The sequence below is a fragment of the Lichenostomus cassidix genome, chromosome 1Aa, assembly GCF_008360975.1.
Source record: "Lichenostomus cassidix isolate B80296 chromosome 1Aa, HeHo_3.0, whole genome shotgun sequence".
NCBI lineage: Eukaryota > Metazoa > Chordata > Aves > Passeriformes > Meliphagidae > Lichenostomus > Lichenostomus cassidix.
The window spans coordinates 45,167,533-45,181,736 of NC_139480.1; the positions used below are offsets into that span (position 1 = coordinate 45,167,533).

A 14,204-nucleotide genomic window follows, 5' to 3' on the forward strand; every position below is an offset into this window, starting at 1 on the left:
ATGTGCAGCGAGAGCAGCTACACCTTGCGCGGTGCTTCATTGCATTTGACCCTCCCGGCGTCTTTGTAACAAATGCAAAAGACTGGTTGTGCCTGAAAAATTCTGTGCTTTTTTTTCCTTTTGCTCGCTTTGACTCAGTTGTTCAGCACTGCTGTGAATTGATCCTGGTTTGGGGCAGATGGATGGGATGCGGTTGGGTGGCATGAAGTGGCCGTGCAGCAAAGTATTAGTTCCCAAAGGGGAATCCCGGCTTTTTGTAGGTCAGGATAGTGGTAGATTGTTTGTTGAACTGCTGTACAGTGTGCAGCCTCAGCCCTACATCAGATGAAGGTATGAATTAGTCTGAGGATAAACTGATGGGTTTACATAATGCAGGTTTTTTATATGAGGGAGAACTGAAGAACGGTGGACAGTCTTTGTTCTGGGTTTCAGCAACCTTTATTTCAACATTTGCAGTGTTTTGCCTTATTTCTTAGTGTGGTGGTTGTTGCTTACTGCCTTGCTAAGTGATTGTCCTCATCATGCTGCTATACTATTGCTGATGTACATCAGCATAAAAACCATTAGTGATTGTGGGGGGCATTCATGAAAAGACCATATTGAACATTCAGAATTCTTTAGGATTACTTCCAGGTTTCATGGACTTAGTAGTGTTAATATTACTTATGACATTGACACAGGGAGAAATCTGTTCTTAAACATTTTTTGCATATCCCGTGTTGTTTGTCTAAACACTGTTACTCTTCAGATTTTGTATTTGTCTCAACTTAAAATTAATATTTCATTGTCGGTGACTGACTTTATTGACACTTGGTTATTAATCCTTTTAGAAGTCATAGACTGGTCTTAAAAGAACTGAACAATACAATTTTCGTACAGTTGAGAACTAAAGCTGTGTGTTTCAGATGTGGCTAAATTGCCACAATATGTGGTATTGTAGTTACTATCCAAAATAGGTATTTTTGGTGGGGCATTTTCTAAATACATTGTTTCTGTTGATATGTAGAGAATTTTTACTGAAGTTGGTAATAGCAATTGTTTTTAAAAGGCAAAATGTGCTGTTTTAGCTGACAATCAAATGTTGATACAAGGATTTCCACACATTTACGGTTAGATGGATGTAAACTTTAAACCCCATCTGCTTATTGAGAAATAAGTTTCTCGCTACTCCTTGCCCAGTAGCTAAATTAAACACTAGTTTGCCTACTGTCAAGTGGGAGAGGAACAAGTTGGACAAGGTCTACCAGGCTTGAATTTTAAATTCTAGCACTTCAGATACTGGATTGCTGTTGACATTCTCACCTAGTGGCTTTTCCACGCTACTCACTGCAGTTAGTCTGTCACCCACAGCAGAAGGCACTTCTGATTTAATGAATACTACATCGTTTTCCCACCACCTCTGAGAGAAGCCTCCTTTCAGATTTGCACAAAGGAATTGGAACGTGCATGCACATGCATTTTCTTCATAATATTTCTGCAGTTAATTTTGCAAAGTGTTTTATGGTTCTGAGAGTCTTAACAGAAGATGGATGTTGCATTGGTATGAGAGAAGATTTGATGGCTGGGAGTGAACAAAACAATAGAAAAAGCACAAGATATAAATGCAAATAAATTAGATTTGGAATTATCTTAAACTCATTAGGATTGATTTCAGAGTCTTTTAGCATATAGAGTTTGTGCATAGAATAGCTGCTGAATAAAATTGCTGAGAGCTGGAAATGCCTGTAGCTCCTTTTTGGAATACTCCATTATCCTTGTTTGTACTTGTTTACTATGGAAAGTTGCTTTATACAGGGATATTAGCCAGTGTCTTCATAGCTGTTTGGTGTAGGGCTGCACAGTTAGGAGTTGCATGTGGTATTCCATATTACGAATCATAAAGTGAAATTAATTTCTTGTAATAATAAAAGGTCACATACTGAAATAAAATTACTTAATATAGGAAATCTATGTTTCCATAATCTATTTCAAGGTGTATTCTCAACAAAACACTAAGTGGATACCAAACATGTAGTTATTCTTAAGATTGTTTTGTTAATTTCAGACACAGCTTCTCATATCTAAAACTCACAATCCCCATAATTAAGACAAACTCCACCCCATCTTGCAGTCACACCTGATTCTGCTCTTGAGTTGTCCTGCTGAAGTCGTAACTACTATGTCTGATTTAAATTTTATATTTGCCATGGATTTTTTAAAATACATTTTCTTAAAATTCCTGGTGGGGTTCTTCATTTAGTAGCACAAAGCTATGTCACTTCAGCTGACATGGAAATTGGAGAAATATCTATGGAGCCACAGCACTAGTGTGTTCCTGGATTTCCCTGCAGAAGAACACTGGAAATGGGATATGACTGCACCAATAGTCAAGACAGAGCAGCAGAGCTGTGCTGCTTCCAGCACTGCACTAAGGCTTGGCTGGTGCTGTTACACACAACTGCTCTGCCATGAGTTGTTCCATAACACAGGGAACTTCTTGAGAAGTTTTGTTCAGTATGTTTATTACCTCTTTTGTGAAACAGTGAACAGTCTTTGCAGTTGAAACCTAATCAGATTATTTGTCCTGATTTGTAGTGGAATCAAATCTATAATACCAGGGAGAGAAGGGAGTGCATGTCCAGGTAACTTCAGTGTGGTTGATTTTGGTCAAGTTTGACTGAGGCATACAGGTGTCTTTACACCTTATTGGAAAGAGAGACTGAAGAAATATGCTTAAGTGTTGCTTTTGAATATACTTCATAACACTGATTCTCAGCAGTAATTTCTTCTTGCGTTCTTTTTGTCTTTGCTCACACAGATAAGGAAGATGAATGTCTATCTCTTTTTTTTCACTGTTTGCTGTCTTTTTTCTTGTGTATATATGATCAGATAAACAACTGTATAAATGGGACACAGGCTTCAGAACTTGTATCTGACAGAATGGGCAAGCCAGATTTATTATGAAAATATAGAAAACTGTGGAAGTACGCACTACAGGGGAAGATGAAGTAAATTGGAAGCTGCCACAGTCTTTTAGCTCTTGACTTTGAGAGGTGATGTGAAAAAAACATTTGTGTACAATTTTGATAAGGCATAAAAAGATGGTTTCTTTTTTCCTTCCCCTACACTTACTACTTAAGCTCATTAACAGTTGGATCATGCAATTGGTAATGTCAGCAATTTGATGGGCAAAATACTGAATTTTGAGCTTGTATTTTGAAAAGCACAATTTTCAACGTGTACTTTTTGTTAACAGAAACCTTTCTTTGCTTGTCTCTGTAGGATAAGACGTCAGTGCACAGTTGAAACCATGGAGTCCATGCTGAACAAGCTGAAGAGCACTGTGACAAAGGTGACAGCTGATGTCACCAGTGCGGTCATGGGAAATCCTGTTACCAGGGAATTCGATGTGGGACGACATATTGCCAGCGGAGGTAATGGTCTTGCTTGGAAGATATTTAATGGAACTAAAAAATCAACAAAACAGGTGAGTTACCAAGTAAAGAGATGAGTTTATAAACATTAAATGACAGACTGATAGGTAGCAGTTGGTAAGTGGCAGTTACAAACAAAATCCAGCTGGGCAGACTAATGGTAAGGGCAGTGAAATGACACAAACAACTCAGCACTGTTTAAGTCCATTGTTCTCAAGCTGCATAAGTGATACTTGCTTTAAGCCATCACTGCTGGAGAAAAAGGTAGTTCTGCACTCATAGCATACAATTTAGAAGCAAGATCAAGAATTCATCTGAGTTAAAAGTGATATGACAAGAAGAAAGAAGTTTCCTTTAACATGGGTTGGTTCCTCAGTTTCTTTGCACCTTGCAACTTCATTTTGGCAACAATTCTGGCTTTTTGAGGTTTAAAGTAATCATGTCAGCAAAAGACACTTTATTTTTTTGCTCAGCTACAGTGCAGAAATTGAGCAGTTAGAAGTGTTAGGTCATGAGATACTGTAACAGGAAGGCATGGGGTAGAGGCATGGAGGAGGAAGTTAGTTATGCTTTCCCTGTGCTGATTTCAGATCAGTATTGTTCTCTTCTAGTTTTCCTAAAGTTTTCAGGTTCAGAGCACTAATACACAAACTTCTGACTCGCTGGAAGGCACATATGTAAATGAATATGGGACTGTGACTTCAGAAGGTTTGCCAAGAACAGAGTGTAAGAATTGTTATTATAGAAAATTATTTTGTTATAAAAATTTGAAGAAATTTGAAAAGTCTCTTTTCAAATTCAGAGAGGAAATGCAATTTTCAAAGTGCAAATAAAAGTGTTCATAAATTATGGTCTTTAGTTAAACAATGCTAAAGTGATGTAAAGTCACTTAGACAATGCATCAGCTTGCTGCAGATGCACCAAAAGGACACAAAGGAATAACTCTGGAAAACGTATATACAATCTGTCAGATAATAGAAAAAGAAACTGTAGCAAATAGATAAGAAATATGATAAGCAGAATAAATAATCTGCAAAGAATGTGTGATCTGATTCTGTGTGACAGTCTGAATAGTGTTTAATCAGGTACTTTTGCCATATTTCCAAGCATCTGTTCAGCTCCTGCAGAGCTCTATGCATCCATTATTTACTGAATTTACCCAATATACCAGTTGGTCTTACTCAACTATACAAAGAAGTGATAACAATAAAAGTATGGCAGTTTTGATAGGTTTTATACAATCTATATGCCCAGTAAGCATTTGACCTGTAGCAGGTGTATCTTTAACGTCTGGAGAGTTGTAGCAAGTTTCTTTCCCTGTGTAGTTAACTGAGTATATGTCACTAGGCTTCTGATGATCATGTTTTTCAAGCTTTTAGTGGGTGTGCTGACCAATTATTTTATAGAGTTTTAGTTCAGGTGCCCCATGTGATCTTGTAATATCTCTGTAATGCCTGACTAACATCTGTGCAGTTGCATGCCATCATTAGTCATTAAAAATACAGTAGCAATTGTAGTGCATGGAATTTTAGATGGCTGGTGTTTTGACATGCAGTTACCATTCATCATTAATATTACCAGTTAGGTAACATCATGTCAACATTCACTTGGCCATTGCCAAACAAACTGTGCAGCAATACAGTTTATGGTGTGTTGTATTGCAATATATCCGTTCTTCAACATTATTTTTTTATTCCTTTCCTGTGTACCTTTTGAATGTGTTCTGGGCTGGCTGTCATTTTCCAGGTGGTAGCAGTCACTTTTGTGAAGTGTTGCACATATTTGCTCTACTACCAGTGTGTTTATCTAACTTGAAGCTACAAGCATTTACCTTTTTTGCAGTAAGTGTGTATTGCAATCAGACAAGCAGGATATTAGGGCTTAGTATCCCCATGTTGTTGTCACTTTACCACAGCACAAGTAGTAGTGATTGTAGCACAAGTCATTGTAGTCAGATAAAATAGCTAAATTCAGAGGTTTTAAAGTTACAACAGTAGATACCATCAGAAATCTTTGTTTTCAGGGTGATTTTTGTTCCTGGTTTAAGTCAGTGGACAGTTACAAATATTCCATCTCTGGGGACAGTAGAAACCTATGTTTTTATTCTTTTTTTCTGAGTTCTGCCTGGTTCCTGCCTTGCTGTTTTTCTGGGATTTCTGAATGTTTATTTTTTTATTTTTTCAGGTACTTTGTCTTTTCTTGCTTGCTTAGTAGGTGACTGAGTAACAGCCTAAGAGAATGTGAGGAAATTACTTACCTGTGTGCATATGTTTCTCTGGTGCTATTTCATAGCTGATTTGCTGCTGTTTTTTGGAAAGATTTATGAGTCACTCTGGTTATATATAGGTGTATAATTTTACAGTATGTATTTCAGCTCATCTTGGATTTATTAACCTAGGCTTTATGCACTTATACTTTTTCTGGCATAATATGGCATTTGTCCTTCTGCTTAGAAAGTGCAGTCAGAAATGGATAGGGTAATGTCACAAAGTACTTGCCAGCTCAGCTGAAAAGCTAGCAGAATTCAGAAGGTAATGGTTTGCATTTCAAAACTACTGCAGTTGTGTTTAACTTTTATTGTGATAGTACTAAATGTATTATTGTAGGTAGGTAAGTCAACTTCCTGTTGCTCTGGCTGTGCATATAGTAACTTTGAATTTAAAGCTGCCTTTATTAAAACTGTGAAGGCTGATAAATTTTTAAAACCGGAATAATAGTTGTATTGTATACCTTATGACTGAAAGAAACTGATGGGAAAGTGAGGTTATGAAAAAATAATGTCAAGCTTACAAAAAATAAAACCCCCAAAATGGGGAGAAAAATCTTTTTCTGGCAAAAGACCAGAGTAATACTGGAGTGCTTTCCAGTATTTTACTTCAGTGACTATTTTACCTATATCAGTGGGAGGCCATGGTAAAATATCATGTTTGCATATTGAGTTGCATTTGATTTTTCATGTTAAAACTATATGAGTGCCCATGGGTAAAATAGAGGACAAAAAGAAAGGGAAAACAAACAGCATTTGTAAAACCAAGCATTTTGACTGCTACCTTTAAATTTCCTTTGATTTTATGTTCATAATTTAGTTTTTTACATGATCACATTTAAGTTTTTACCATGAGAGCACTATATCAATTCAGTTCACAGGATAAATGGTGAACTGTATTTATTTATTTTATTGTGGAGTTTGGGGTTTTTTTCTTATTTTTTCTGTGCTTAGTCTCTGTCATTACTTCTTGACCCTATTTAAAATGTTAGGATTTCAGTTTGTGTAGTATTCACAATTATAGTGCTTGAATGTTTTATAGGTTTTGTCAACATACTTTCTTTGTATCCAGTGAAATAAATAGGAAGAGTTGTTGTCATTCCATTATCATTACATTTCCACAGCTTTTATAGTCTTTACTTTAGAAATAATCTCTGGTTATGTTTGCATCTTTATTGTCACACAAACGCAGTGTGTTTTTGAATGCTTGCCTTCCTCTTAAGGTCAGGAGAGAAAATGTGATATGGCTTGGTTGTCAGGTTGCCTTTTTCTGGTAGGAAAAAATTATTTTTCTCTCCTTTTTCCTCTTTCCCCTTTTTTTATTTTAAGAGTTGCATTGGCTAAGATAGGAGCAGGATTTTTGCATTCTCTTTTGTTTATAAGATGTCTACGTGGGTAAATAAGGACACATATTTTAAACTGTCAACGTGTGTTTCAAACTGGTGTGTGCTTCATAAAAAGTTCAGGATTGCCAATAGTCTGGGAGGATGTGGCAGGCTGACCCTGGCCAGCACCTACACAGCTCCTCACTCACTTCCCTGTCAGTGGGGCAGAAAATAGGAAGAAGAAAAGCAAAAAGTCTTGCACTACTCTGGGAGGGCAGCAGGGAGAACCGCTGTGTGAGGTGCCATCACATCCACCATCTGCTCAGCCTAGTGGTGAGGCTGAGACAAAGTAGAAAGATGAAAGTATTAGGGACTCTGAGAAAGAGGTTGGCTGATGGAGGCACACCCTGCCATACCTTAGGCAAATGGACCTGCCCTCCACAGCATGAGAAGCAGTGGATCTCTTGCCATCTCACCACCAGGCAGAAGGAGAGGACCTTAGAGATGGAGCGGAGTGGAAATGGATTTCTGCTCAGTGTGGCAGGCAAATTCCCTCCCAAACTACATCATAACCCTTACACAAGAGGTGTGAGGCCCTGAAATCTGAGGAGCAGGGAAAAGAGAATGTGGTTGGAGGTTCTTCCAGGATGGAGGAGTTGCCTAGGGCAGGGCAGCCTCCCACACAACAACCTCCTCAATTAAGAAGAAAAGAAGTTTAGTAGTTGTTGGTGTCTCCATTTTTAGAGGAATGGAGGGTCTGATATGCTGACCAGACCCAATCCATAGGGAGGTGTGTTGCCTCCCTGGGGTCTGGGTCAGGAGCATAATGAGGAAACTTCCCAGTCTGGTGCAGCCCACTGGTTATTACCCACTACTGGTTTCTCCAGGTGGATGTTGACAAAGTCCCAACAGCAACACTACAAAAGGTCAAGAGGAACCTATTGGTCTTGAGTCAGCTGGTTACGGATCTGGAGCACAAATTGTGTTCTCTTCTGCCAGTTGCGGGGAATGATGAGTGTAAGCAAACCATGCAGGATTGCAATAAGCACCAATAGAACTTATTTAGAGCCATCATAAAATATTCAAACTATGGCTGATTTAAATATTCACTTTCTGATTCTTCTCACTTGTCATCAAACAGAAGTTTTTGGAGGAGTGCTGTTTTAGTTTGAAATGTTGTTGTTGGTCAGGTTCTGCTCAGTGTATGTCTTCCATCCCCTGTCATTGTTCTTCTCTGCCTTGTGTTAATGTTTGATCCATCCCATTGAAGAGCTGGAGTAGGGAGCCAGTATGGGTAGAAGCAGGAAAAGTGTACTTAACTGGGTTAGTTATGAACATTCACCTGCTAACAGCTTAATGAAAATAGCTAAAACCCAATTTTTTTTTGTCTATTGGGCCGAATTTCGTCTTTGGTAGCCTACTTCTAGAAGTTGGTAGGGATGTTTTAATTAATAATGTATCAGTTCCTGTGAGATTTCAATTAGAGTAATGGTTATAAAATGTGCAGTAAAAGAGCAGAGAGTTCCTCTTGGGACTGAAAACTATTTTCATATTTTCTGCTGGTTTCTAACCTTTATTATTATTCATAATGCTGTTGTAGGAGCATATAAAAGTCTGTTTCATGACAATTCCTTTTAATTCCTTTTTTCATTAGTTGATACATTTCACATTAATGACTTCCAAGATGGTGATGTAATCTAATTTTTTATTTGACATCAGCTTCTGTAATTTTAGAATTTTATATAAATTTCTTAATTTTCTCCTGGTCCAGTTGCAGAAGTTGGAGAAGCTTTCTCTGTTTTTAACATTTTTGTGACTTTTTTTTTTTGGACATCTTTAAGCATTACAAAATTCTTAGTTTTATCATGTGAATGGTCTGATCAGATTAATAAATTACTGTGACTGTTTTGTCAGATTGTACTGGTTTGGAGCAGAACACTGAGACAGGGTCTGGTTTAATAAAGCACCACTTGATAAATATATATATAATGCACAATGACTGCAGATACACTCAGAATATTTTAACTGTTTGTAGTTGATATAAATGCTTTCACCTGCTTGAAATCAAGCTGATTTCTGACTGTGGATCTGTCACTGTGTGGGTAGGGGTTATAGTTTATGCATTGCTATTTACAAGATAAAGGAGCATTAGTACCTTAACTCTTAAAACATATATTTCAGAGTTTATATACACTAACCTGTCCCATGACTAGGACTAAGTGAGGACAATAAGCTAGTCTCTTTGTGTGTTTATTGTATTGGTGGGATTATACTGTTGATTCAAAAAATACATTTGTAAATAATTGTGTATAGGCTTGGGCTCTAGCTGTGTTATATATGGAGTGAATTCTGTTGCTTATTTGCAGGAAGTGGCTGTTTTTGTCTTTGATAAGAAGCTGATAGACAAGTACCAAAAATTTGAAAAAGATCAGATTATTGATTCTTTAAAACGAGGTGTTCAACAGCTAACTAGGCTTCGACACCCTCGATTGCTTACTGTTCAACATCCATTAGAAGAATCCAGGTAAGCTATAGTAGAATTGAGAACAGATATTTTTAATCATTGTTTTGGTATTGGATTTAAACTATCTGGAACATTCAACATGTACATTGGATAAGATTCAAGTTTACTGTATTTATTCATATGAGAATGGTATTCACCCCACCCCCATATTACCCCCCTCATTCACACAGAATGCAGTTCTGGTGTGAATCTAATTAATAATCAATTGCTTGATCTTAGTGCAGTTGCAGCTGTAAGGCTACACATGACCCTTGCAGCATGAAAATTTGGTGGTTTAATTTATTTTGCGTTTAAAGAAGTCATATATTGTGTTCTTTCAAAAAGTTATTTATACATTTGTTCCATATATGAGATGCATTTTATGATTAGGGCGTTTTGCTGAATTGTAAGTGTTGTAACTACGAATGTGGTGGAAAGGTCCTCAGTTGCTAATCAAGGGAGACAAAATTCAGCATGTTTTTCTAGTGCTTATTTCATTTATTAAAGGTTGGTCACCAGGCACAGGAACTGGTTAGTCTTACAGATTTATTGTTCAGCCATAGTGATAACAGCACACTCAAATCTAACAAAGAAAATCAAGTTTTCTTGTTAAAATAGGATGCTGATCCAGATACTACCAAGGAAGATCATGAAGGTTTTAGGGTTTCACAAAATAGGAGGGGGTTGGACTAGATGATTTCCAGAAGTGCTTTCTAACCCCAACCGTTCTGTGATCCTAAAGAGTAGCCTAAGAAAGATTCATTATACAATGTCCTTCCTTTCTGTCTGTTATCTTGAATTTTCCAAGTGGTTTCTAGGAGCCAAGAATACTGTAGGAATGCTTCTTCATCTTTGCAATGCCTGCTTTGGGACAGATTTATTAGATTAAATTGCACTTGCATATTCATATCTCTTTCCTCCAGTACTAAACTCATTCACATTAGCAGGGGTTCAAAGCTGTCATTTCACCTGTAATTCAGGATGTGCCCTACAAAGGCCTAAAGGAGATAATGGAGGTAGTTGAAGACAGCTCTCAGTACTCTACAGCAGTAAATAAATTACTACATGCTAAATGGCTTAGGGTCATCTCAAGTTAGACTGTATGCAAGTGAATCCCAGAGAATACTTCTGGCTTCTTCCTAAAATTATCACAGTTTTCCAGTTGGGTCAGCAACTTTTCCCCTGAACATTGCCCTTCAGAAGAAAAGGCTAAGATTCATACCTTGGAGTTTCAAGAAAGCTTTGGTGGTGTGCTTGTGAAGCATTAAGCCTTTTGAGTCAAAATAAGTCTAGTTACCTCAGAGTTCTTGTTTGTGAGTTTTTGGTGTGCTTGTACTTGGAGAAATCTGTTGTGGGCTTCTGCCTGGACTGTACCTGGTCTTTTTTCCTTTTTTTTTTTTCTATTTTTTGTGTTTTGCCAAAGTAACATGCTGTTGTGATAAGCTGCTTGCAGGTCACCTGTTATTCCTGCTTTGAGACAAATGGATACTTGGTATACCTGGAGAGCTAAAAGATAGAAAGGTCATACCTTTCTGACCCTAGTGTATAGATAGTTTTTTATTAATAAAATGTCTGTACTACAAATTATTGATATCCAACATAGTTACGCTTAATATATATAAAAATATAGTGATGTATACCTCTTTACATGCATTTGGATAATGAGTAACTCCATATTTGTTTGAAAGATTAAATATGAATATGTTTATTTACAAATGGTCATGAATTCCGTCAACAACACTGGAAAGCAGTATTCATTTATATTTTACTTGTTATTGAAGAAAAGGATAAAAAAACCAAATTGAAAGTTAACTCATAATATTATTGCTACCCACTAAAAATAGTAGTAGTGTGAATTGTCCCTGATAATTTACTAGACATTGAATTTGTTACATTGTTTCCCTGTAAAATGCATTTGCATTTTTGGCCATCACTTTTATTATTAAAGTGTTTTCTTTTTATTTTATTACTCTTGAATTTGATTTTGATATTATTTAGGGAACTGTTAAAGCAGCTGCACTGTATGGCAGACATCAGCTTCTGCAATATTCTGCTGCTTTAATTAGATTTACCACATCCTTCTGATAATGTGGTTTGGGCCCTTTGTTAATTAGCTGCTAAAGTAAAAAATAAACGGCTATCTTTTTATTCCCTCAAAGCAACAGTAATTAGAGAGTTTATGTTATGAAAACTACTGAATAACTGTTCCTTAGGCATTTTCTAGCATCTGTGCCTTAACCATAGCTAAATGGATAAGCTCTGTGGTAAAGCTGATGTTAGAGTGAAAAAAAAGGACTTTGTCTTTCTGTGTTCCGATTTCCCCCTGTGATTATAACAGAAACAAGTTTTATAGCCCATGTCATATTAATAGAAATGTGAAAGGTATGTCATTAACAAAATGGTAGGGAGGAAACCAAGCAGTTGTGTCAGGTTAACTGACACTTAGGATTCAATGTATTTTACTTTTCAGATGTTTTTCCTTTAGAGAGGCAGTAGAGAAAACTAAAATCTAGATGAACAGTAAGAGGTTTGCATGTAAGAGGTTTCAGTGGCCTTATTCTGCTTCAAAGGTCAAGCTTGTTAATTATTGAAATTCTTAAAAAGTAGGTGGTAGATTCATGCTGAGACATTGGTGTCTTCTGATATTTTTATGGAATTAACAAAGTTAGTTAATTAGTTAGTTGTAGGCTCTGTCTTCTTGCCTACAACTCTATATTCAAAAATGTATCTTCATTACTGTTACTCAGTTTCTGTTTTCTGTGTTCATACTGATGCAGTATTTAGCGTTCTCATGAATTAATCATCTGTAAAGCAGGTATGTGTGCTACCATCCATGTAATGCTTTCTCAAAAAAAAACTTTAAAACAATAAAGGAGTGAGTTGCAATGGCTGGCCAGTGCCTCCACTGCTGTGCACACCAGTATGAAGAATGTGGATGCAAGGAATCACTCTCTCTGTGTTGCATGAAGTTTGTGAAATTGAGACATATATTGGTTTCGGGCCCAATTTTGAAATTTTAAATTTTGAAGCAAAGTGTTACAACCAGTCCATTTTATGTGTGGAAGTTTGCTTCATCTGTGCTTTTCAAGCACAATTGACATAAATGCGTAACAAGACCATTAGTTTTTCATGAAGTAAAAATCAATAAAATGATTTAGAAAACAGTCACTTCTCATGTAAACTGCAGTTCACATAACAAGTGTGTTTGTGTTTGCAGCTCTCCTTCTCTATCAGTTGGCAAAGTAAAAGAATATTCAGGTTTTCCCTTATATTAATTTAGTTTCCCATCATTCTCTAACCACATTAAGTATTGCTTCAGTCAGGGACATGTTGATTTTAGGCATAGGTAGAGGTCTGATTTTACAAATTTTAATAGTAGTAAGAATTATTTGATCAATTTTTCCTGGATCAGGACAAGAAAAGCATTGTTTTTTAAAAAAATTTTATGAAGTATTGTGTGAATCATTGGTGATTTATGTGAATGTTAGAGAGTAAAATAACTTAATTCTAGTATTTTTTTTAAACTCCAGACATTTACGTGTTTCTCTTTAGTATAATACTATAAGAATTCAAAACGTGAAATACAACATAGCTTTTGGTCACACCAAGTGCTTTGGCAATGTGTAATATAATATTTGTATGGTTCTTTATTTGCAGTCAAGAGATATATTACATTTATGTACAAGAAATTTTTTAATGCATTTCCTATACAGGGATTGCTTGGCATTTTGTACAGAACCAGTCTGTGCAAGTTTAGCTAATGTTCTTGGCAGCTGGGACAACCTACCTTCTCCTTTGCCATCAGACATTAAAGAATACAAACTTTATGATGTGGAGACAAAATATGGTTTGCTTCAGGTATGATACAGGTTGTCTTTATAATTTTCTTGTGCTTTTAGTATTAATGTTTGGGGGTTTTTTTATAAAGTCTGTAAACTGCCAAAGTTTTGTCTGCCTATAGTAAATCAAATGATTTTGAGGTAAGAGATAATAGTTCCCTGATCACTCTAAGTGTAAGAGAGGATAAACACAGGAGACTCTTAAGTTGCTACTTTTTTTTGCTCCTTCTGACATGTAAAATAGAAAATTCAAATAAATTTTATTTTCCATGTAAATGTCTATGCTACAGCTGTCTCTCTCCCATATGTGAATCTTTTCTTTACCTTCTGTGGAGAACCAGTAGCTCCCAGGTTTAGTTTGGTGATTATGTTGATCAACTTTGTAAAGCATTTTTGTTCTTCTGAGGTGATATTGTGGCCTGGGGGGAGAGGGGAAGGCACCACCACACTTATGCTGTGATAATTAATTGACATTAATAATCTCACCTGCTGATTACCCATCTGTGTTTCATTTCCTTCATACTTAATTTTTAAGGCATATGCTAATATAGTGATGAAAATTTGTTTCTTGTTTAATTTAGGAATTTAACTGTGAGAATAGAATTTTTGTGAATGTCTTATAGGGTATTTGGGGAAATATTTAACCTGAAATAATGATCTTTTATTAACAGGTTTCTGAAGGTTTGTCATTTTTGCATAGCAGTGTCAAAATGGTCCATGGAAATATTACTCCTGAAAATATAATTTTGAATAAGAGTGGAGCGTGGAAAATTATGGGCTTTGATTTTTGTATCCAATCAACAAATCCATCTGAACAGGAGGTAATAATCTTTATATTTAGCATCACTCAATTTCAAA

At 36.3% G+C, this 14,204-nt stretch overlaps 1 protein-coding gene across 3 annotated transcripts in view; it reads left to right on the forward strand.

Annotated features, from left to right (window-relative positions):
- SCYL2 (SCY1 like pseudokinase 2) overlaps positions 1–14,204 on the forward strand; it is a 35,837-nt gene that overhangs the window by 706 nt on the left and 20,927 nt on the right. For 2 of the 3 annotated variants that reach the window (XM_085047151.1, XM_085047137.1), the window contains exons 2-5: positions 3,262–3,466; positions 9,371–9,528; positions 13,221–13,365; positions 14,018–14,167. In XM_085047151.1, coding sequence (XP_084903277.1) covers positions 3,290–3,466; positions 9,371–9,528; positions 13,221–13,365; positions 14,018–14,167 — 630 coding nt within the window. In that variant the 5' untranslated portion in view covers positions 3,262–3,289. Of the gene's footprint in view, positions 1–2,905; positions 3,033–3,261; positions 3,467–9,370; positions 9,529–13,220; positions 13,366–14,017; positions 14,168–14,204 lie in introns of those variants that run through there. The other variant, XM_085047144.1, reaches the window with a different exon arrangement.